The sequence below is a fragment of the Lepisosteus oculatus genome, chromosome 3 (genome assembly GCF_040954835.1).
Source record: "Lepisosteus oculatus isolate fLepOcu1 chromosome 3, fLepOcu1.hap2, whole genome shotgun sequence".
NCBI lineage: Eukaryota > Metazoa > Chordata > Actinopteri > Semionotiformes > Lepisosteidae > Lepisosteus > Lepisosteus oculatus.
In genome coordinates this window covers 24,086,099-24,112,346 of record NC_090698.1, presented here as the reverse complement: position 1 = coordinate 24,112,346, position 26,248 = coordinate 24,086,099, and the positions used below count along the sequence as shown (strand labels likewise).

General features: G+C 36.5%; 1 protein-coding gene across 5 annotated transcripts; it reads left to right on the top strand.

Annotated features, from left to right (window-relative positions):
• Positions 1-11: 11 nt before the first annotated feature.
• ark2n (arkadia (rnf111) N-terminal like PKA signaling regulator 2n) lies at positions 12-26,248 on the top strand. 5 transcript variants are annotated; one of them, XM_015340015.2, is made up of 5 exons: positions 12-206; positions 1,906-2,777; positions 18,270-18,365; positions 20,428-20,554; positions 21,760-26,248. In XM_015340015.2, exons 2-5 carry the CDS (start codon positions 2,000-2,002, stop codon positions 21,947-21,949), a joined length of 1,191 nt encoding a protein of 396 aa, XP_015195501.2. In that variant the 5' UTR covers positions 12-206; positions 1,906-1,999; the 3' UTR covers positions 21,950-26,248. The 5 variants fall into 5 exon arrangements, with proteins under 5 accessions (XP_015195501.2, XP_015195495.2, XP_006627170.2 ...); XM_015340009.2 differs by having other exon boundaries at positions 18,186-18,365; XM_006627107.3 differs by lacking the exon at positions 18,270-18,365.

Below are 26,248 nucleotides of genomic sequence, written 5' to 3'. Positions count from 1 at the left end.
CCAACCGGAAATGACGCATTCACTCTGCACAACGGCTGGTGGTGACATTTTAAAATAAGTAGAACAAGATACGGGAGGGAGGTAGTGGCTTTAAATAAATCAGGTTCTAATCTGTTATCTTCTGTATATAGGTAGCCAGTAAAATAGGCGATATAATATGATGTTAAGGAAGTCGGGCACGTAAAGAAATCACACTTTATATCCAGGTGAGTGCTTGCGCTCTTCCATTTTGTATTTTTTTAATCGAGGGAAAGCCATCGAACAAGTGGAACAGCTCGGTGTTTAACTTCCCCCAGCCCCAATCAGGGGTGTGTGTTTAAGACTCCGTACCTTTCCCTCTTTCCTGTGAACTATATCGTGAAACTTGGGTTTCTGCCGTGTGCGACGCGTTTCTGTTTCTAGATGGAAGTTCAGTTGGAAGTGCACAATGATCCGTTGCGCGGTCTGGGAGTAGCGCAGGGTGCAGGGCCGCCTGGCTTGTGTTGCTGAACTGACAGAGGCTTTAAGGGTTGCGCTGAACACTGGAAGATGATATCCTTCCTTGTGTGACACAGTTCAGCCGGCCGGCCGACACGGGGTAGAAGTTCAGTTTCCGAGACGCGCTCTCCTCTCTCAGTTCGGTCTGTGGGTGGGCCTGGGGTTCTGCGGTCTTGACGGACGAGACGCTACCGACACGTCGGGGGTGCAGCAAACGCCGTTTCTCGTCTACACTTTGCGTGAAGGCGAAGGAGCTGACGGAGGAAACCTCCGACCCGTGTTTGTAAAACGGCAAGTCCGGTATCGACCTGACGTTAATCGTAACCAGGGGCGCAGATAAATGCGATCAAATACCTTCCGAGTCGAGCTAAGGGGAGTTTGAATTTAACACCCTGTTGGGATTTTCCCCAGTTGAAAATATTTCCCAAATTAACGTGTCGACAGCAGTTCAAGTAAATTGTAGGATGTGGATATCATCGGTGAGAAAGATCTGTAAGAAAACCAACAGGACCACGGTCGATCTTCAGAGATAAGCAGGGTATTATTATAAGTACAAAAGAGGTGAAATCAGAGCATTTGAAAATAGCCGGGGACAAAGTCACCAAAGGCAGATTTCTTAGGAATTTGTTTAACCAAATAACGATCATGATCAATTTTCAAGGGTGAGTTACTTGTAACTCATAGCCAGCTACAGAAAATTGATTACGGTTTTTAAAGTCACGCTAGTATTCTGCGGAGCTGAATTACCTTTAAAAATGTGAATTTGTAGTTCATCTTAAAATTACGTGGTGATTTTTATTTCAATACTGCCGTTTAACTCATTTAATGACATTCAACCTTGGTAAGCTCGAAACATTACCTCAGATTTTTATTGTTCTGACCTTACTAGTTAGACTAGTTTCATCGGGTTAGGTCAGAAGGGGCGTGTTGCCACTTAAGTGAAATTGGTTTTGTGTGACCGTAGGTGTATACGTGAACTGTTATGATGTAAACATACGGACGAGTAGTGTTTGCGTCAGTGCACATGTAAGGGCTCACAATGCTCCACAAAATGACTTCTTTTGCTTTTAAGCCCGGCTTAATGTATTGTTTTTACAGTTTTGCATCTTGTTTGATTGTGTTTGAATTTTAAAACGCTTTTGAACGTGACGTTCTATTGATATCACGACCACCTGTTCTCTGTACTGTTTATGATTACAGAATTGGTTTGGCATTCATTTTGCTGGTTTTAGACCTCAGTTTTCATTGATAATCGCTGAGACTGCATTTGTATTTTGTAGTCTTTGTGCGCCTGTTTTCGTTCTGAGGAATTTAGTAACCAAGTCACACTGTCTTCATAACCAGAAAAATGTGTTTGCTTTGCGTCTGGGTTTAGGTACTGGCTGCCGATGCGAGTGGTGAATGATTGCATCTTCATGTGCATTGCAGGTACACGCCTGTTCAGTCCTGTTCACGCAGCATTCCCCACTGCTGTATGTTCTGAGACCAGGGAAGTGGTTGGTGGGTTGGGTACTCAATTGAAATGAAGATGGCAGACACGGAGAAGCCGGAAGAGCTTGTGGATCCCGAGACGCCGCCAGAGGGCCCTGTGGAGAGGGCAGCAGCCCAAGAAGTGGCGGAGGACGAGGCCCTGAAGCCCGAGACATCCCCCTCGGAGAAGGAAGGCGACAGCCCCCTCCAGACAGACCCCGGCCTGCTGTCCTCCATGCCCTGCCTCCTGATGGAGCTCCGCAGGGACTCTCCCGAGTCCCAGCAGGCCTCCACCGAGAGCGAGAAGCCTATGTCGGGCCCCGCCTACGAGAGCGACTCCTCCAACCCCTGCATGCTCTCGCCTTCTTCCAGCGGCCACCTGGCCGACTCGGACACGCTCTCCTCGGGGGAAGAGAACGCGGGAGAGGGCGCGGGGGCGTCGGGCCCCGCCGAGGGAGGGGACCCGAGCGGGGGGGCGGGCGGCCAAGCGGCCGCGGGGGCCCGGAAATCGCGGCGGTTGCGGTCGGAGAGCGAGATGTCCACCAGCACCATGGCGGCGAAAAAGAACCGCTGGCAGGCCGCCGCCGCCGCCGGGGGCGACAAGCAGAACGGCCGGCTGGCCAAGGTCAAGGGTCACCGCAGCCAGAAGCACAAGGAGCGGATGCGCCTACTGAGGCAGAAGCGGGAAGCAGCCGCCAGGAAAAAGTACAACCTGCTGCAGGACAGCAGTACGAGCGACAGCGACCTGACTTGCGACTCCAGCACCAGCTCCTCGGACGATGACGAGGAGGTGTCGGGGAGCAGCAAGACAATCACTGCTGACATCCCAGGTATTTCCCAATGTCAAAGTGCTTCTGTGGCAGTTGTCTGGTTCAGGACTGCCTTTACACGAACACTTCCTTTTTTTAATGGCAAAGCAGCACACTGTGCTGATTGTATGAAACCTGTCACGTCTTTGCATTAATTTGCATAGATCTTTTTCTTGGGGCCCTGGACTTAAACAGAAATTGCCCTAAGCGAGTGCTGTTTTCACATTGAGATAAGTTTCCCCTCATATCTTGCTACTGCACATTATATTTATTTAAAGCAAACATGTAGCTTACGTGTTCCCATATTGTGTAAACCCCCAAATTTTAGTAACTAGCATCAGATAAACAATATTCAGATGTGAGGAAAAATGTACAAGACACTGTTGTCTTCCTGGAATTGGTTTAATGTAGTAGTATTCTCCAGGGTATGTAATACACATGCATTAGGGGTGCAGCGAATGAGATTCCCTCACTTCACCATTAGAGCCCTTTCCAATGTATAAAAGGGAATTTGAATGTGATTTTCTTTACATATGATGTTCTATATGTAGTATATCTAAACTCTGGGGGGGTATAAGTTGAGTGTGTTTTTGTATAGCTGTTAGCTGTCTTTGATACAGCTGCATTTATATGCCAAAAACTAATTATTGCAAAAAACAATGGAAAAGATCTATGTATGTGTTCATGAATTCATTCAAAGATAGGTTCACGCACTTTGAGGTATTCATATCTCTTAGAATGAATTAATAAGGGAAAGATTAATGTATTATTACCAGGTTGCATATATTTTTTAACAAATATTTTCTCTTGGTAATCTACTAACAACTTTTTTTTTATTTAAAGTATGACTATCAGACTTGCAGATGGAAATCTGAATACATTCATTTGACCTGTGAATGTTTACTGTAGACACAACCAGCATGGGTTGATGGTTTCAGAAGCATACTAAGGACTTGGTAGTAAATGTTGTAAGTGCCTATGAATAAGAAAAACAACATGCAAGAATAGTAGGCCAAGACTTAAGGTAAAATTTGGGATGACTTTTGAAGAGAAGATATTTTGCTCTGCACTTGCACTTAATGTTGCACTATCATACTTGACAGTTGAATCTGTTATGATGCTGAAGTGGTCTGAAGCAGGTGTACTTAGATATTGATAGTAGCCCTCCCTTTGTAGAAGGAGGAAAAGATTTTCCATCTCCCTTATTTATTGTTACTCCAATAAAAATAGGTTCAAATGTTTACATTTTCATTTCTATAACTGTACTTTGCAAGTAGTTAAATTTCTCAGTATTTGAAAGTAGATACAACATGAAGGGAGCCACTGAGGTTTCATTATTAGCAATAAAAATCCAATTATAAAGCAGGAAATGCAGTCCAGCCAAAGTTGGGCTAGAAAAAAAGTGAGTGAGAAATACTAAAAAAAGTCAGATAAATGATTTACTTTTGGTGAACTGAATATTTGATCATTGTTTGTAATGCATAGGTTTATTATGACAGTGCTTTGAATTTTTTTTTTTATTCATAGCTTTTGAATGATTGGGGAACTTTACAGTCGGTGTTAATTTTACCTCTGGAGTTTGCAGCATGTCGGAGGAGGAAGAGCTTGACAGCGATATGTTTGGAGAATCATGTCTGCCCACCATTTTTCACAGGAGTTTTGTATGCTGAGATGTAAAGTAACAATTTGCACATCTAAATTGGGCCATTAAATTAAAAAAAGAACATTGTTGAAACAAGATTATATAGATTATATAACTGTTAATCCATGGTCATTACTAGAGAATTTACTAAACTGAAGTACTTTCCCAATCAGTTTGTTGATCAGGATAATAGCTTTCTTTCTGTAGCACGGGCAAAATTGTGAAAGTTACTGTCAGTAGCGTGTGGTCCCTCTTGAAAGCAGTGCACACTGTGTATTGATGACATACTTATTACTAGGTTGCTGATGCTGTTTTGTGGAATTCTGTCCCATTTTTGGGTGGAACCTGGTTTGTGCATTTTCACAGGTCTCCGAGCCTTAGATGGACAAAGCATTGTCCCAGCTCTTCCCACAATTGTAATGGGGAAGCAACTGTGCCGACTGGCATAAATAGCACATCCTTATCCGTAATGAAAGTGGTTGTGTGAGCACGAGGATGTATGTTGTTCGTATGGAATGTGCCATGTCGGATGGAGCCCACAAGAATGACAGCAACTGAGGTCCTCGTAATTGATCAGTGTAGTGAAATTGCCATTTATCACTGCGAATGTAGCTGCTAAAGCACTACACACTCCTGCCCAGATATTCACAATTAACCCACTTATCTTTTGGTCTTTTTCTTTTTACACAATTAGCATTTCACATCTGAGCCTCACTTGCTGATTTCTATAAGGCTGGTCACCACAAATGTTTTGTCTCTAACAAGTACTTCTAGAGTTGTTGGCAAGTCCACCTGCTGTGTCTTAGTCTCATTTATTCCTTTCTATGTTTTTTTGTAATTTTTACCGGATTTAACCAACTGTAGCCAGTCCTCTCTCACTAATTGAGGTGGCTTAGTGCCATAAGTTGAAGTAACTTAAATGTAGTCATGAGTTATCAATTAAATTGGTGTTAAATATCCAAACTCCATAAATGTATTTTTTATAACATCGTGCCTAAACCAGTTTATTTTGACGCTCAGTGGAAACAAAATGGTTAAGAAACCTATGCCCATTGAATTTTGCCAGCAATAAGTCATTCCTGAAACACTGTACTTCATGAAAGATGAAGCACACTCACGGCTATAATCTGAAGATATATATAGGAGGAATACAGAAATGATTCAGGATTGTTTCACAGTTGATTGTGTTGTGGGCACTTCCTCCATGTCTCATCACAGCACATGTAACTCTTGTTGAATGGTATGTTGGGGTACAACAAAAGTACCTGAAGTTTATGAATGTAGATGTATTGTCATCCCAACATGGCAGAACTGAACACATTTGTGTTTACCAAGGGAAAATGAAAGCTAGTTTGCAGTACCTGTAATTATATCTGTAAACATGGTTTCTAGCTTGCAGGACCTATTTCACCTCTCTTATCATGGATGAGCAAGGCCGTGCAGCTCCACAGACCTGTCAGGAAAAGGAGGCAAGGCTCTGAGACGGAGTCTCTGCCGTGATTTAAGGATTTCACGCAGGAGCCAAGCTGCACAATGTGTGTGCCAGCTTATAAACATGGAAGGAAGTACTGGAAGGAGAAATGAGCTCCTGAAGTCATTTGCTGCATTATTAAAAGAAGCATTCAACACATGTATTTGAATTGATTCTCATTTGCATTTTTGTTAGTCTCTTTTTTTTTTTGTAACAAAGGACAGACACCCTTTCTTAAGAGGAGCTGCTGTGTACTAAAAGCTAATAAAATGTGTTTGGGTATAACCATAGCATCAATAGCAACCATAAAGGCTCTATACAAGTTTACACATGTTGAAATATAAGCAAAAAGCTTATAATTCAAAGGTTTTTCTGCATGTTGCACATTTTTCTTAAATGCAAAGTTGTCTCCACCTTTTTTTTGTGGATTCTTGTAAGGTGCTACACTTAATATTTTTATTAATAAGCCAATAACTTAGCTCTCATTCTTCAGGCAGCACAGTCAGCACCTGTTCATAGGAACTAGGTCATAAATGTTGTCAATCATATTTATGCCTACTTCATCAGCACTTTTTCCCTACATGAGGAAACCGCAGGAAGCTTGGAACACTATAATATTATTAGTAACTACTGTTATGCTAAGATGGTTGAAGTTCAGTCAATTAAAAAATCTACACATGAATTTATGACCTTTTTTAACTCATTAAGATCTCAGCTAAATGGTCTGAATGTGAGGTGTCAAATCTAATTTTCAATAATAGGTGATCATTTCTTGAAAATTAAAGGCTGAGGAAACCGGCATATACATTGCCTCAAGTATTATAGCCGCAAGTCTGTATTAAATAAATGGATATAAATGTATATGTGTATTCAGTAGTTGGTGGTCTGTTGCATTTAAACCTTGAGGGCAATTAGGTCTAAGGAATTTTGGTTCTAAACCTATTAAGGGTCTTGATTACAGATCGAAACCCATTTCCAGCTATCAATATTTCAGATTTAGGAGCATGACCTTAAGAAATATCAAATGGAATTTATAATTACCATGAGAACTTTAAAGAAAACATTTAAACTGCAGACTGCATTCTAGCTTAGATATTTAGAACAAATCATAGCAAAATCTTGCGTGTATAATTGAAGCAAAATATACATTTTGAATAACTGCTTACAGTGAGTCATACTCTGCAGAATATAGGAGCAAAGCAGAGAAAGGACTGTAGAAGGGATGCCAGCCATCACACAAAAGAATGCATCTGACAGACAATTCCTGGACTCAGATTAACTCAGACAAAATGTCCTGGGATAGGTAAAAACAAGATTACTCACTGAAACACCAGGCTCCCACATGGAAAATTCTATGCATTTTTCAATGATTCTTATTAAAAAGAATATTGACATGGGGAAAGCTGACTGCATCTTTAAAACTCTTAACAGCTCTTACGAAAATGCCCTTTTGTTACAGTTTTATCCAGAATGCACAGCTAATTCTTTGCTAAACGTGTTAGTTTCTTGTAATGGTTATCATACATCTTCTGCCGTGTAAGTGGGTCCTTATCAGTGGGATTGCAACAAAGGAACCTCTGTGTAGTGTTCAAACAGATTAGCCATAGTTGGGTAGAATGCTAGACGGAACATCTTTTGAATACAGGACCCGGCTCCTTCCATAGGTGTTGGGCTCTCGTCCCCAATTGTCATCAAACTGAAATTCATTCACCTACTTTTGACCTTACTCAGATTCCTACTTCTTCAGTAAACCTGAGGTGTTTGTGTTGCGGATGATGTGACGAGTGCTGCCTTATGTGCTGTTTCTTAAGATGCTAAACACCACATCTTGTGGTGAATTTTAAACATACTTTGCGATTCATCATTTACCAATACACTGATTTATGAGGATGCTATCTGCCAAATTGGAATTTAAAATGTTGAACGTTTTCCCCACTACTAGCTATGAATGTAGGTTGGTCATACAGCTTCTTATTCACCATGGAAAAGCACTTTAAGAAGAGAATGGGCATTAACATGTCCTTTAACTTGAAAGATGTGATTTCATCAAATTCAGCATATGAAATTTCCCGATATGGAAATCGGTGTTTAGTACTTGTACTCATCAAACATCGTATTAAACTTAACGTTGGTCATTGATTGAGGCCTTTATCAATCATGGCCTCCTAACAATCCCCCTCTATAAATTGGCTTAATTACTCTGCTCTCCTCCCCACTGATCGCTGATGTGTGGTGAGCGTTCTGGCGCACTATGGCTGCCGTCGCATCATCCAGGTGGGGCTGCACATTGGTGGTGGTGGAGGGGAGTCCCCATGGCCTGTAAAGCGCTTTGAGTGGAGTGTCCAGAAAAGCGCTATATAAATGTAAGCTATTGTTATTATTATAATTATAATTATTCGATTAGTATAAAATCTGTAAAGATTTCAAACAAGTTAGTAACATTGTTGATGTGTTCTGATAATTGGCAAGACTAATGCTTCCTGGTCTCACTTTTCAGTGCACTGGCCCTTAGTTTCCACTTGTGCCGTCTGGTTCATGTTTCACTGCTGATTCTGAAGTCCATTGGGTTGACTTTACCGGTGCCTTTGAGGATTTTGCATACTAGTGTCAGGTCTTGTCTTCTCTATTCAAAGCTGAAATGATTTCATTCTTTCTGCCTGTCAAATTAGGTATTTCTTTGATCTTGGGGAGTGTCCTAGAGTGCCTTCTGCTTTTTCCTCCAGCTGAGTTCTTAATCACAGGCTAATTTCAGTTTTATATTTGGGCCATATTGGTAATTTTCCATTTGCTCTAAAAAGTACAAATGGGATTTGTAATTGGTGTCAACCTTGTACCCATTTCTGAGTTTCAGAACTACAATTATTCAAGTATGTTGTGAGAAAAATGTGCCCTCTACAGAAGGAATAATGCTCATTGTGGATGTATCAAATTCCCACTGTTCATCATTAGTTGATCGATTAGTAAAGTAAGGAACTGGTTAGTCAAAAATAACAGTGAGCAAGTTACATAAAGTTATGTATGCTTAAGTTGCTGGAAACAGTTCCCTTTTGATTGCGAATAATCAGATAGGTCAGGACTGGCTGAAATAAGTTAAGTTCTAACGTGTGAGGTGATCAATTAAGTCACCAGTCAGCATGGGAGATTTCCAGCATTTTTTTATTGAGGTTGAGAATGGATGATTATGTAAATGAAATGGACATGTTTTTTATACATATATAGTTTCTTCTTGTATTGTACCTTCTGTGTGCATTTAAATGTATGAAACATTTCATAATGTCAGATGTAGTTTATAATTGTGAAAAATGTTTTAGATTTTTTTTGATAGAGGGTGGAATATGGAGTAGTGTGGATTTTCGTGCTATTCTGCGCGATTTTAGTAAATATCCTGTCATATACCTCAAGTTTCATCTAGTAATCAGGTGTATTGTGCTTTCCAGAAAAGCTTTGTGTCACAGTAACACTCACTGCGTGGTGACATGGCAGTTGGCACAGCTGCCTCGCAACTTTTGCATCCTGGTTTTGTTTCTTGTCTGGAACTCCTTCTGTGTGGAGTTTGCATGCCCCTCCCCCCCGGTATTTGTGTGGGTTTCCTTTATGTGCTCCTATTTCTTCCCACCTCTTGTGTGCGCTGCAGAGGGTTTGCCCAGGCTCTGAGCCTGGCAGTGATCATCAGAGATTAGCATCTTTCTGAAGATAGATGGGCATTTTCTTTTTCTTACAGTTTTCTTACACTCCATCGTGTTGGGGTGTAAGGAATTGTGATCTGATATTGAGTATAAGCAGAGGCCTTTTTGTTTTGAAAGGAATAATCTTTGTGACATCTTTTTCAATATTTTGACTAATATCTTGAAGTTTGGATTTTTATATGCCTGTTGTATACTAATAGACTATAGTTTTACAATATAAAGTAGTACACATAGGGGATTTGGTTACTGTAAAGAAACACTAGGAAATATAGGAATACTACCGGCAGGGCCCCAGCACTGAGGCGGTAATGCTAACCACTGCTTCAATATACCGCCCATTCTAAGAACATAAAGGTTCCAAATTTAAGGAGACCTTCTGCCCATCAGTCAGCAGATGCTGTCTGCCATGGAATATCAGTATTCCATTCACTAAACTTTAGTCACACTGGTTAAAAGATCAGCCGTCTTCCATTTCCAGTCTTGACCTAATGAAAATGAGCAAGGGTGATGTTAAGATTTGGATTGAAGACTGCATGTTCTGATCTCGTTCTTTTTTTTCCTGTTAGCTTTTTTTAAATAGCTTTATAAAAAAAAATGTTGATCTGTTGCAGGATATGAAATTTAAAACATACAAAAGCAGGAGAATATTATTATTATCATCAGTGTCCTAGTTTAATCAAATATGAATGTTCTTTTTTGACATTCTGGAATTCTGTATTTTGTATTAGAAGGGTCACGCCATTCACAGACACGTCTCGTTTGTTTTTAACAAGGCTATACAGTCAGCTTTCACAATACATGCCAGCTTTACAAATAGCTTATTCAAAAAACATTTCGGGGGGTTCTCTTTCATGCAAGTCTTTTTTTTTGTGTGGCTTTGTCAGTTGAACTGGTAGTCTATCTTGGAACATGTGGGTATCCACTTAAGTACGTAGTTATTTGCATAATTCCAGGTAATATTTCCAGATTAAGTGTTAAATTCTTTACCTAAGAGATCAAATTGGTTTGCTGCATTTCATAACAGTGTGCAGATATTCACAGTTTAAGACTGCTCTTTTTGTAGTAGGATTTCTCTTAATGTAAAAATTTGTTTGAAATGAAGTATAGTTAAGACTACCTTGAGGTTGTACAGAAGTGTTAACAAATTGTTCCATTTCCTTACTTGAGAATTTTGTTCTTTGGTTTCCAAGGCAAATGTTTTTTTCCACTTAATACTTTTCAGTATTACTACATAATTCCTGATGGGAGAAAGTAGTTGTTTTGTCCCATTTACCTTAATTAGTCAAATAAGTTTACTGTAAATGTATTTATACAGCATTTCCATTTTCTACGTTTGACTTCCTTATTGCACATGAAGTAAAACTTTGTGAAACACTGTAGACATAGTGTCGGACTCAGTTCTTGGAGAGTCCAGTGTCTTCTGGTTTTTGGTCCAACCCAAGTTGTGAAATAAGGAATCTATTTTCTTAAACATATATAGCATCTTTAAAGTTCTATTGCAATTTAGGACTTTTAATCAAACATTCACTTAATTAAAAGTATAGTTACCTGTAAAACTCTTGGGAACCAGGTTTGATAAATTATAATTATGCAGTTAATAAAATATTTAGACCCACTATGTAACTGAGAGCTCGGGTATAACAAAAACCAGAATATACTTGGCTCTCCAGGTATTGCATTTGACAGCCTTGCCATAGATGATAAATTAGTTTAATTAGATAAGAGGGTTGGACATTTTGCAAGATCACTGCATGATTTTGTGTTTTGTTCATCAGCATGTAACACCAAGACAAGATGCCCACAAAAGCATATGAACTGCTTTTTAAAAAACTATTTGAATGATTCTTATCGAATGGCCTCAATGTCTTTAAAGCTGGCTTCAGTCGTGCTGAGGGGTCGTCAGGAGTGACCAGTCAAATTCAGGGACTGCTGGACAGTGGGACGTCATGGGACCGGAACTGCATTGGCAACGTCCTGGAAGAAGCAATGAACCGCTTTGCCGTAATGCAGCGGCAGACAGAGGAGAGGTTTCGCATGTGGATGGAAAAACTCACTCGACTAGACACAGATGAAGAGGCTAAGCAGCAGGATGAACCTGGCGAGCCCAAAATTCAAATGATCGGGCAAAGAGTGCCTCCAACCACTCAGTCCAGTGTTTTTATGCAAATGCCTGACAGCCATTTGCACATGCAAGAGTCCTATAGCCCATACATAATGAGTCATCAAAATGTCAACACCGAACCTATCCAGATCCCCTTTAACAACAACCCTCCTGAGAGTATTTCCGAAAATGGAAACCCTGCTGCTGAAGACTTGGTTCACTCAAGCCTTTAAAGACATTTTTTTCTAATTTTTTTAATTTAGACTATTAATCAAGCTCTCTCCAGCTTATGTTAAATTGCCATTCAAATTTTACACAAGAAGTGGGTCCTGATAATTTGTGATTTTGTGCTTTAAAGGCAGGAAATTATTTCAACCAGAAATAGTTCAAAAAATGTATTGGGAAAAGATCAAATACTTTCTACTGCATTTGGTTAAGGGGTTAGGAAGCACTCATAATGTGATGTAGCGACTCAGGTTTTCAGAAGTATGCGGTTCTGTAGAATTCATACCGACTACTAAATCACTGTGAAACCTCTCATTTTTTACAATTATGTTGATTACACTGGTAATTCTAGATATTATTTCATCGTACCAAAACTTGGTCTTTGATCTTATGTTGAACATCTAATATGATGCACAGCGTATAATGTTGTAACATTTAGTTTTTCCTGTGAATAATGATGAGGGACATCTGTAAATTATCAACATTTTTACTGTATATAAGGATGGATTCAGTGCATATTGAATGCAACATGATTGGTTGGCACTAATCATCACACTAAGCAGCAGCAGTGATTGCTGTCTCACTCATTAGAAAATGTATTGATGTCAAATTCTAAATAATGCTGTGTAGGACAATACTTTTCAAAGTAGGCCAACAAGGCTGTGGAAATTAAAAAAAGGTGAAAAAATCATAATAGTGAATGGCACCAAAAGATAGTAAGTTTCCTCACCCAAAGCCAGTATTGACTGGCAAAACAATGCCCTCTTAGGGAGGAGGTAGTAATTACACCTATAATTTGACATTCAGTGACTAAATTGTTTGCTTTAATATATTAAAAGTCCACATTTCTGAACACCCCCTCTTAGACAACATTCAAATGATGAATAAAGCTGTCCAATGCAAAACTGTCATATATCAAACTGTATTACCACAGTGTCACAAAAACATAATTTCAAAGCATCTGTCAACTACTGAAGATGAAGGTAGCAGTCAGGTGTTTTTTATTAGAAGACAATTTTCATTACACTTAATTAACAAGAGGTAGCTAAATTGCAGTAAAATTTGCACCAAGTATGTGCCCAAAGCTGTAATGGTCTTCCAACTGGTTTCATAAATAGTTATTGCAAGTTTAGATGTTCTATTAAAACATCTTCTGAACTGCATTTTCCTACAAATTCTTATCTGTTGTCGGTTATAGGCAGAGCACTTTCTTGACATGTAATTCTCTCTTTCCAAGTTTAAACCATGTGATATGTTTGGCAGTGCACTCCTTTTAAAATGTGAGGTACAATGAATTATAAACTTAAAACACCTACCTTCTTGTTAAATCATATCTAAAAAAAACAAAAGAACCACCATTAGCCTTTTAGCATATTTAGCCTTGAACTCAAATTCCTTGTTATTTACAATAAAAGTACTTTAAGTCAATTTCATATACATTTTCAAGGCTGGATTTTTAAGTTGGTCAATTGTTTTGATTATTTCGAAGTTAACAGAACCATATACTTGATAAAGCATGCATTTGGTTGTTACACAAATGCTGTGTATATGTATTGGATTGTTTTCCATTAAAATATAGAACATAGGGTAGTTGGACGTAGTTATGACTTTTCCTTTAATTTAGAAATATATTTTTTTCTTTTAAATTCTGTTACATAATATTAATTTCTGTACCTATGAAAACTTTTGTGGGCTGTGATAATATAGTATAATAGAATGTAAATGTTATAACCTACCCTATTTTTTTAATATAGATTGCAGCTTTTGGAATCATTTGTTACTATGTATATCTTTGATTAGGCATACTTATTGTTTGTAAGGTAGATGCTGATTTTTTTAAATTTCAGTTTTAAGTGCTTTGCACTTAAAGTACAGTAGTGAACATTGTAAAATTCAAGGGCCTATTGCAATGAATCTGTAGTATGTAAAAAGGAAAATTCAGAGCTGTTTAGAATGCATTACCACTATTTTGGACTTACAATATTGTTGTGCAGTTGGCAGCCTGGTAATGTACTGGGCTACAGTACAATAGAAGAGTGTAAATTTGAGGTTTTAATTGTGAACTGACTGGCAACTACAACTAAACATTAAGGCCATGTACTCTTTGGAAGACTTAACTGACCTTAAAAATAACTGAATTGCTAAAAAGGTGACCATTAACCAGAATGGAGCCTAATTAATTTTTCTCCATTAACAGTATTACTTTTCATCAGTTTAAGATCAGATTTTCTAGTAAGCATGCTATTTATAAGAATTATTCTGGTGGTCAACTGTAAATATTATGCTAAGGTAGATTATAAAATATCAGTTTTGCTTTAACCAATATGAAATAAATAGTTTTCATAGGTCTCAATGAACATTTTTGTATGTGTGGAGTTACCAAAGATCACCTGCCAAATGCAAAAAAGTAAAAAAAAAAATACTGTTTAGTTTTTTAGCTCCAATTTATAAGGGGCAGGCCTTTAAAATGCTCTTTTTGGGGGGGACAATTTAACTTAAATATCTGACATGTTTGCTGTGCCAATTATGCAGTTTTCTGAAACCATAGCAATACATGCACATCTGTATCTTAAGGCATGCAGGCTGAGTAAGGCATGGCTATTGCAAACAATTTTCACAAAGTATATTATGCGAAAGATTACTAAAACAGGGTATTAAAGCCTGCTACATCCGAAGCATGCCCTGAATACCTATAGAAAGTTAAAACTACTTGTATCTGTAACTTTAGCAAAATTGTATCGAATGTGTTCTTTTGTAAACTTTTAAAGCTGCTGCTGATGTAATGAATTTTCTGTTACCAGCCTTTGCACAAATCCATGATGGCAAAATCAGCAGGACTTCCTGAAATGATGCTTCTTTTTCTTCCAGAGATTTTTTGCCATACTGTGCAATGGATAGGAATAATCCATGATATCAATTTCCGTGCATTATTAGAGATGCTTGTGTTGCTGAGTTGCAAACTGTTCTCATGTGTAACTGGGTGAAAATTAGTACCTTTTTATATCATTTGGAAACAAGCATTTCTGATTGCAAAGTATCGATATTTTGCTTATGTAGTACTTGTTTATGTTGAACGTTGTACTATAAAAGCCGTTTATGAAATTAAGCTATGCCTTTTGTTTGCTTGGTTTGGTAATCTCTTCCGTTGATACTGTGCCATTTAATTTCTCAAGGTGTTAAAACAGTGACTGACTTTTGACTGACTTGAAGTTTAGACGTATTTTTAAAATAACACGGTTGCCATTTTTGTCCAGCAGTATTGGGAAGTTTTTATTTTGTTAGCTCCTGCTGTTTGATTTTTTTTCTATTTGTGAAATATTTTTCCTTCATTCATGTATATTAGCTGTAAAATTTAATGTGACTAACTTGAGATTTTCAGAATTTGTTTTGAGTGTTTGTCACCTTGTAAAAAAAGTCATTCTCAAAACCAATAAAGACAAATCTTAACACATTGAGTGCTGACATAATATTTTTGTAATTGCAGAAATTATCTTAAAGAAAAATGTATATACAGACTTTCTTTAACCTGGGAATAGAACCCTCAGCTTGTAGAATTAATTAAGATAAGAATTTCTGTTTTCATGTTCTTATAGAATTTATCTTTATCTTAATGTTAATGTTCTTAAATAATTCTGGGAAATCTCACCTCCACATTGATATTATTGTAACTGGGATAGATATGTTCTAGTGATAAAATCTCAAGTTTTTTGAGGTTCAGATCTGTCAGGATGCAAACTGCGGTGCATTGGAAGCTCAGAGCACATCAGAGAGGGATATGACAGAACTCCCTTAGCTTTTTAAGAAATTTTAAGAAACGTGCAATAATTTTTGTCTGCATTTAATATTAAAGCTTCTAATATCTGTTTCAGTGGAGTTCTTCAGTTCTTGCTACTTGCTCTCTGCTGAGGACATTTTTTGTTCCACCTGTTTTATGCATTGTGACGTAATGTTAAAAGTAGCAAAATCTTTTCTTTGTTGTACATTTCAGATTGAAAGCCTCCTGTATTAAAGATGGGGGAAAGGTGTATACATCTATCAAGTATAATGATGTAGCTGTTCCAGTTACTTTTGCTTTGGGGAAATATTTCACTGTTAAGATATTTTTGTATTGGCAAGTTTAAAGTTGTAAACCAAAGGTGTTTGAAAGTGCAGAAGATACAAGAGTGGAACTACAGAGAGCAAGGTTTTGCTTGCTTTTTACTACTGATGAAGAATTGAAGTAATACCCAAGCACAAGTTTAATAATGGGTAGGTGACCAGTGTATTAATCTGCATGCTTTGTATTGAGAAATTATATATGCATGAATATCATACCATTTACTTAGTAAAATTCTTACTAAATTTTATATATATCCATTTCCTTTAGTACTAACCAGATTAACCTTCAAGCATCTAAATTCTTAAAAGATTCCCTTTTCGTTCTCACTCTGAGCTAGAATTAGTCTCGGTATGAGGATCAGTCAGTATTATACTCTGCTCTCAAGTGGTATTGTATCTTCTGCACTGAAATGAAAAACTTTCTGTTGAGCATGGGTTGTACCTGCTTTGGCTAATATTAAAAATTCATTTTATGTATGTTTTAAAAACCTTTTCATATCCTAAGTTTTTTTAAATATGTAGCTGCTGCTTTTATTTAAAAAAAAACATTTGTGCAGATTTTTAAGCATGAAGTGGAAAGAGGTAAAAGCAACTGCTGCCCGGATGTTTGATTTAAAGCCTGAGAATATTTTTCATAAGTCATGCAGTGCTTGTTTTTCTATTTTGCTTGCCTTCACCTTTGTGACACCCAGTATATCTAGTAAATGGCTGTTGTTTGATAACTTATTTTTATAACAGATTTTTTCCAGTCTGAGAGTATTGTAGTAGGATTAAATTTAAGACCTAGCCAACACTTTTTGGCTACTGCAGTGGCTTAATTGTTGCAGTTAGTAGAATGCTATTATGATTGAACAGATTTTGCCTGTGATTGTTTGCATACATCTTAGATACATTGCCTTGCTAAAGTATTCAGTTGACTGGGAGATGTTTATAGTCAGTTGGGTCTGTAATGCTGGGCATTTAGACCAGAAAGTTCTGATTTGGTTTCTTCTGACCACAACACCTTTTGCCCCATTTTTGCAGGATCACTCAGGTGAATTCCTTGCAAACCCTATGCAGGCTATTAGATGGGTTTTCCACTGGGTTGTGTAGCCAGCTCTGTGGAATGACTGGGATAATGTTGTCCAAAGCACATGTTTTCCAATCTCAGCCACTGAAATATGTACAGTAGCTCATTCGAAGCTTTCAGTAGCCTCACAGTGGCATTGCTAATAGGTTTCCGCCTTGCCTGGCTGCTCAGGTTGGAGAGACATCCTGATCTAGGTAGTGTCTGAGTGATACAATGCTCCTTTCTCTTTTCTTCATGACTGTGCTCATAGAGATTTTCAAAGATACATTTTTTGTATCCTTCTCGTAATATGTTCTTTTCAGTAACACCGTTTGAGGTGCTTTTGAAAGTCTGTTTGAAATTTACTACCTGACTATGGAACCACCATAAGACAAGACGTTTTTATTCTGAAATTGTTTTTTATTCTGTTGCACACAGAAAGAGGCCACCAGATCAGTTGGCTTGTTAAGGCACCTGTATTAATTTAGGTTTTAAACAGAAAAGTTTAAATACTTATGCAATCAAGACCATTTTTCTTTCATATTATTAATTGACCTCTCTTTTTGTTGTTTTTGCATTGAATGTGTGACAAACTGTGGGTTGTCTATATAACACTAATTGCTACATCAGAATGTCATGACTACAAGCTTTAAAGCAACAAAGCACTCAGTGGCAATGAATACTTTTCTAAGGCACTGTACATATTTAAAAAACAATAATGTGTCTTATATTTAATACCTATAAATCCTTTATGAAATATAATTGGTTTAACGTGTTTTAAGACCGAATGATAACCTGAACTTTGACGTACAATATTAATAGAATGGGAGTTAAATGATCTTCTTACTACTTCTGAAAGTCGGGTCTGGGTGTTTTTCAGAACCCGAGTCAAGTCTGAAGTAGATGATTACAGTGATCTGCTTGGCTAAAGTAAAATGTATTATTTTAATTACATATATTGCAAGAAAATGGGTATCATTCAAAGTGATAAAACATGGAGTAATACTGGGATCTTTTGTCATAATGGTGCTGTACTTTATTACACCTTTAATTTTGTTTTTTAGATTTCAAATTTTGAAGTACATTCATTAAAATCAACATAAGGTAATCACAGGTTCAGGTTAAGTAACATTAGTATTTTTTGTTGTGTTCTTACAGATGGGCCTCCTGTAATAGCACACTATGACATTTCTGACACTAATTCTGATCCCGAAGTATTAAGTGTGGACAATCTTCTTGCAGCTGCTGTAGCTCAGGAACTAAAAACTTTCAGACCCCAGGATATGGGAGCAAATTCTTGGGGGAAAAAAGGGCATCTTGGGTCAAGTTCCATAACAGGTTAGTTGTGAAAACTGTATATTAAGTAACACTGTGCTACTACTGAATGTTATGGCTTAAACTATCTTTTCTGGTTTATTCAAAAGGAAATATGTTTTCAGTTGGCAAGAATGGGCAATTTCAGTTCATATAGGTCACAGTCTCTGAAGACTTAGGTTCTGTCCGCAATAGTAACAGAATCCCCTCAGTGTACTATTTCTACCATATAACCTCTCTGTAAAGTAAGACAGTTGCTTTGCTATGTTTTTTGTACTTGGAAATGTTTATTTAAAATGTTTTTATAATAAGAAGTGAAGTATTTATCTTTATTCCTTTAAAATTACTTTAAATTGGTTCATTTGAGGCTTCAGGCCCTGATTGCCTTCCCACACACTGAGTGTGAATCTCTCTGACATCAAGCCTGCTGGAAGACATCCAGCAGGAGGAGAGCATTACTCCTACACAACCCAGTCTTGCTGGCTTGACAAGAAACTTCTAGTCAAACCTTTTCAGTGTGACACAGAACTACTGCTCCTCAAATTCTTGCTTTGCTAATTATGAAACTAAACATTTCAGTTTAGATTATGGTCTCAACAGTACTAACTGAATAAAAACAAAAATAAAATGCATTTGGCTTTAGGGTAATTTATATACTTCATTTTATCTTAAAATACATGTTCTGGTAAAATTCACAACATTTAGTCTAATTCATAGTATACAAAGGCAATAGCAGGATTTTGAGCAAAATGGTTTCTGTCACTTCATGTGTAACATTCCACACAAAGTAACATGTTTCTCTGGGACGAAAGGACAGAGGTGTGTTGTGACTAGTTGTAATGCATTCAGAATGTTGAGATTTTTTTACAATATTCTGGTTTTGTTGGTTCTAAGAATTAGCCTTTTATATTTAATTTACATTTTTTTACAGAAAATGCTGATCTTATGTAAAGTGTTATTCAGATTTATATATGTTATGTAACTGTTTGTTCTGTATACAGTAGGAATTATTGTTTTTCCTGCTAAAATATTGCTGGTGTTACTGGACTGTTAACTTTAAATCAGGGGACTCCAGTCCTGGTCCTGGAAGGCCGTTGTGTCTGCAGGTTTCCCAGTTATCTTTAAAACATCAGCACCTCAAGAGCTGGGAGATGTTTTTAATTTGGTCTAAATAAGCCAATAATGAGCTAATTTAGGTTAAGAGGCCAGATGGAATGAAAACCTATAGACACATTGGCTGTACATGGTTACTTTTTCATAAAATGTTTTGATTGATCTAAATGTATGAATTGGCCCTATGATGGCCTAAGCTAACTGTGATATTTACTGCTTTTACATTTCAGTAGTCAAATAGAGGTTTAGATGCTTCTGTTTGTAGCTGACAAAAACAATAATATACCAATAACTTAGAGTTTTATTTATGATTTATGGTAGTTTGTATTCTAAAGACTATTTAAAAAAAAAACACATTGACAACCTTGGAACAATTTTATTCTCAGTATAGTTACAAACTACTAAGTTGTTTTTTAAAGCTTGCTTATACAGTTTGTATACTTTTCAAAATAAAAAAATGACTGTCATTGTAATATTTTTGGAGAAAATAGAAAGTTTGATTGGTGTGAGATATTTTGTTACCATGTACCTTGAAAAAAGTTAATGACTGAGATAATTAGATCTGGACTATTTTCATTTCAATCTTTATCAATTACATCTTAAGGATGTGGGATCATCAGAGCACAAACATCAATGAACATGTAAAAAATGAAGCCATTTTGAAAAATAATAATGTATTATTAAAGTAGAAGATTTAAGAATTAACCTTCCTCTTATATCTTGTCAAAATGTATTTTTGTATTGCTCTGTACTGTATTTGAAATACGTCTGGTGGTTCTGCAAGAAGAAATGGTTCACCTATAAATTAAGCTTCTCAGTCCAAATAGACTTATACTTATGTAGTAAAAATCAATTTTTACTTTGCGTTTATAAAGTTTCTTCACTGCCGAGATCTCTTTGAAAACACTTTTTTACTGTTTGACTTTAATTGATATGTGTTATTTGAAGATTTGTTTTTTCCCCTCTGTTGCAGGTCACATAGAAGCTGAACTTGCAACTGGCGATCAACAGACCTGTGGTCCACTTCAGATCAAAGAAGAAATCAATATTGCTTCTTCAGACAGTGAAGTAGAAATTGTGGGTGTGCAAGAAAATTCAAGGTACTTGTCATATATTTTTTCACAGAGAGTTCATTCACCACCAGTCAGAACAAAACCAATGGGAAGAAAATGCACTTTGTTGGAGGCTTATAGAAATATGGTGCAATTAGTGCTAACCTAAGTTGTTCTTCATTACCGTGTTGAACATTTTCCTTTCCAGAAAGTAAAACTGTCAGCATTCCAAATGGTCAGGTATTTATATTAATTATGTGAATGAAAACAAATTATTTATTGGAATTTTGTCTGTTTCTTCTGTTGGGTTACAGGCTTGCCTGTACAAGTGGCAAAGCTCTAATAACATAAGCAATTTGCATGTACCATGAAGAAAAGAGACTACCGATATTCATGTGCATGTAGTGTGATTTGTCTGTGGAACATTTGTGTTAAGTGAATTTATTTTTACTTTTTAATTCTATTTTTATTTAAATGATTTACATATCAGACACCCCCTAAATCGGGAGAGGTTTAAGTTGAAACTATTATCAGGGTTTTCAGTTTTAAGTCATTTGTGGTAATTTGATGCAGCCTTCTGTAAATATTTATGTAATCCCACCGTTTGCACTAAAAACCTTGCATAGTTTTTTAAGAACATTTCAAATGTAGGGATATCTGTTCACATTATTACACAAATCCAGTGGTGAAGACTTGATTATTAATTTTGAATGTCTCTTTAAATTCTAATATGCACACATTGTATAGATACACTTATAAAATTGTAAAAAACAAGAGTCCTCAATCTAGTTAATAAGTTTTAGGCTTTACACTGAAGACACTTTCAAAACACTATTTTATTACAACTACATAAATATTTATTAGCACGAACAATGTATTTTTGTTTTAGATTTTTATAAGAATCCTTACATGGACATTTATACCAGCATACGGTACATTTTATACCAACATATACAGAACTTTTTTACACAGAAGTTGCAGTTATGCCTCAGACTGTTTTATTACTGTATAATCATAATGCCCAAAAAATCTCAAGCAGATTTACAGTATTTCTAAAGCTATTGAGTAATATTTTTCCAATAAACCTCTAGTGTTCTACCAAATCACTAAAATAATGTCTCTGACTTGTGACTCAGCACTAGTATTTCACAAGTGTATTATTGGTAATACTTTGTGGTCAACAAGAATCATTTGAGATTAAAATAGTGTCAAGTGGTGTTTTTTATTATTTTTTAATCTTTTGGTTGTTTTAGATGCATCCATCCCAGGGGAGGTGTGATTCAGAGCATTTCATCATGGAAGCACGGGCCAGTTACACAGTACAACAGCACTAGGCAATCTCACCTCTGGACAGCTGTTTCACCCCAACCCAACTGGGCGTCCCCACCAGAAGTGGTTGACCTTACTCTGGATGAGGATGCTAGACGCAAATACTTACTGTGAGAACCAATGCACTGATTAGTCTTCTGAGGTGCACAAGTGAAATCTTAGCTTCACCTTCAGAAGTTCTTCCCTGGTGTTATGGATTACTTGTGGACACTTCCTTTTTTGAGTGCAGTTTATTTTTAACCTAAATATAGCAATATTAATTTTTTTACCTCACTGACTTAGAGGTATGTTTTTAAGTAGGCACTGTTTGTTAAGCTAGCTAAAAAGAGAGAAATATTAAAATAGCTGCATTTTAAAGACAGCAGGGCTTCTAATGAGCTCGGTAACCTGTTTAGAGGACATCTTTCCCCCAACCTGTGAGATTTAATTCTGTCTCACATCCAAGTTGACAATCATGTTGGAGTATTTTAGAAGTTCTTACACTAATAGCTTGTGGCTGATTCTCAGGCAGAATATTTCTTCCATAACGTGCAAATTGCAGTCAGTTCTTGAAAGACAAACATTGGAATTCATAGTAGACTTTAACATATCTTGTTTTAATTTATTATACGTTGATCGTCAGCTGTCAGTTTTTTCATTGTCATGCAGAAATGATCTAAGAATGAGCAGAACATAGTATATTAGTCCTATATTACAACACCAGATTTGATAAAGCTTGCCTTTAGCTGAAAAACATTTCATTGTTTTTTTATAGATAAACTTGCTCAACATGTCACTGAATAGGTTTCCTTTTCCTGGTGGTTTCTTTGGTAAAACATAAAACTGATGTCTCTGAATCATTGAATGTATGAACATCCTAACATGCTTGTTGAACTTTGAACTTACTGTAAGTATAGCTGATTGGAAACAAGTTGTCTTTAAAATGTCAGCTTTAACAATAAGAGGGAGATCTTTCTTATACTTCCCTGAAAGACCTCTTAACAAGAGAGAAGATGCTGTAAATTTCATCAACCTTATCCATCTAAAGTTTACTTAGTGTCATGGCCTGACTGCCTCAGATTGTGCACTATTTATTGTTTCAGAATCATGTGTATTCTGTTGTTAAAGTTTGACTTTTTTTTCTTTAGAAAACATTTAATAATGAATGAGCTTTTCTTGCGTGTAATATCAACAAAGATGAATCAGGAAAATATTAATGTGGGGCTTCAAAATAAGTAGAGTGCATTGTTCTTGTGGCATTTGGCATCTACATCATTCAGTACTCTGCTTAAGAGTTTTCTCTATTTTTACACCCATTTATACAGAACATTTTAAAGGAAAAGAAGTTCTTCTATCCTAATTGTAGTGTAACAAGTTTATTTTTGAATCAAGTATACTGATTTGACTTCAATACTATTGTATACTGTCTTTTGTTCAGATAACATTACTCTTTTGTCATGCCTAAAATATATGGATTAAAAACTTTGAACCGTATAGACAGACGAGTGTTTAAATATCCACATTTTTGGTTGCATAAAGGGAATTCATTAGCCCTCTGTAGTAAAAGTTAAACGTTTACCAAAGTAATATTTCCAGCTCCTACCAGCTATGCTTTAAAATTCAGAGACTAATATTCTATAACCTTTTCATTGTTTTTTTTCCATAAGTGTGTCCTTGAATACCAAATATTAATTTATGAAAAATAAAATTAAGTTAAAGTTTTGAGATTAGGACTGCTCTATTTAAAAATATGCTGGTCTTTTGACCTAGCTGTTTTCATACTCTGCCTTGGACTGAGATGTGTTCTTAGCAAGGGTTATACTATCTTGAATGTGAAAACCACCTTTTTCCAATAAGGTTTTAAATACAGGGAACAGCATCATTAACATTTTGTTCTTCATAATCTTACAGTGATGTAAACTCAAAAGTTGAGGTAACATCTACAGTTTTTTTTATTGGGTCAAGTTTAACCACTGGAAGCAGCTAGCAGTTATTGTTATGTTAATAGCTACGTAGACATTTTATCATGCATGGAAAGACTACAATACCCGTCTGATCTGAATACAATACCTGCAATTTGGAACCACTTCCGGATGCACCAGACTTGTTCAAGGATGGTCAGGGAAGTGCCACTTAGCAAATGCTTGTCACTGTCTTTGATCTTGCTGAAATTACTGTAAAAATGTTAATCCTGATCTAAATGTGAAAGGACCCCCCAGCACTGAGGTTAATTGATGGAAGGAGAGCGAGAGACTAAGCTGGGTAATAACTTTCCCTATTGTTTGTATGGTGTGCTCTTCAGATATGATAGTATGAATAAATTGTAAGAAATCATAGGGAAAACAGATGTTTTAGATGCAGCATGGTGCACATACAGTGTATACAGTTACAATTTACTTTCTTACCTATAATTAATACATTGGTTTTCCTAATGCTCATTTCATGAAATCCTTGCTTATTTTTACTTTCAGTATTTAATTAACTAAAACTGAGTGTTTTTTTCTTGCCTGTGCAAGTCCCTGACTTCCTTGAAATTTTAAGTCTGTAGTATAAAAGTAAACTATTTTAAGAAAAAAAATAAATAGAGTGTATTATTTAAAGACGAAGTATGTGTGGTCTGTTTTAATTACTTTAAAAGCATTCTTTCTTAGTTTGCGTATTACACTTCATGTTTCGGTTCTAGGCTTTACTTTGTTTCCTTGTAGTATTTTAGAAACAAAAGCCACAAATTTTATGCATTTTGTGATGAACTTCCAATTGCACTCTTCTCCCTAAAATATTTGAACTGGTCCACGTCTTAAGATCTGCAGAGGTTTAAAGGCAAACTACAGTCTACCTAGTTTACTTATTCCTATATTCCTCAAGTTTTCCATACAAACACTACAGAATTAAGGTGTACTCATTGCAGAGTCATAACACCTCTACCCTGTATCAATGATTAGCAGATGTTTCCAAATGTTTCTCATCAAAGGTGCCCTGGAAGGTCAAATCAGATTGATTGTAATGAGGTTCAGCATCTAATTATTGGGAGTGTTCCTGTTCCCAGTCAGTATGATAAGCACTTATAATCCTATGTTGGATATTAGAAGCATATGGAATGTATGTTTGAAAAATGTTTGTTTACAGATTAACAATGTGTTTCTCTTGGAGTGAGATGCAGTATTAAAATGGGAGAAACTATCATGAGTGGGAATACTGTATGTTCACTGTCATATTTAAGTGTTTAGATTGCAGACAAGTAAAATCAGTTTGAAGTCAAAACAATTGTCTCAATTTTTACTAGCTTAAAGGGTGTACCTCAGCCCATAGGTCTGTCACAAGTGTAATCATAAGAGCCATCATTTCATCAGCTTTTCCAAGACATCACAGGAAAGGCAAAAAATGCCTTGCTTCAACAAGTGTAGTCACTGCATTTTGATCCCCACTAAAATTAGTCAAATTAAAATCTCCTTTCTGTGACTTGGGTGTCACAGTGGACAGTTCACAAATATTCCTCAAGTTACTAGTCTCTTTGCACACGAAGCAACATGCTCTTAAAAAATACATGACAGAAATTGACAAGACCCAGCAAGAAAAGGAACAGAAATCATGCAAAAAAAATAAAGGAACATATGTGACACATTGTCTCCGAGACAGGAGAGACATTTGATTGGATGTTTGTCAACAGCATCCCCAGTCAGTATCTGAAAAGAAGGCAGAACCTACACTTCTTTCAGTGACCTACATCCATATAAAGACCCTCTGCTGTGAGCTCATCTGAGGAGCAGACAAGGTCATGTCATTGGGAGACCGTCACAACATGTATGTTATACATTGGAAGTGTTCTAATATTATTGTACTGGGCAGAAAGATTTCCGGGTATCTAGATATAATTTGTGTAATGGTTCAAAATCAATAAAATGGATACAAAGTTTGTAAAGACATCAATGAAAATCGCATACAAGTAAAAGTTGTCTTTGTTAAATTATGCAAAAGAGCAATATGCAGGGTATTACACAAATTGTGAGCTTATGCATGCTGTTGTCCATATGCATAGTATTACTGTCAGTAATATAGTATTGCTATTTTCTTTTTTTCTCAACTTGCACTCCTGATTTCACTTTTCTTAACTGGTGTGATACATCCAGTATCAGTCTCCAAATATTCCAGAAAAGGTTAAAAAATGTTAAGTGCAGCACCTTGAGAAAAATGATCAAATTGTTAAAAAAAAGATACCAAATTCAGGAACTGATTTGTGCATCACACATGCATCTCAATTTTATGATTTTAAGGTTAGTACAATTCGAGAAAAGACATTCATTGTAGTATTGTATTGCAATGTAAAATGTGTGACCTAAGTATTAATTTTGATGTCGATTCTTCTCACTGTTCAACAGGGAATGACGCTAATAACAGATATAATAAATACTGCGAAACATTAAAAACTAAACAAAC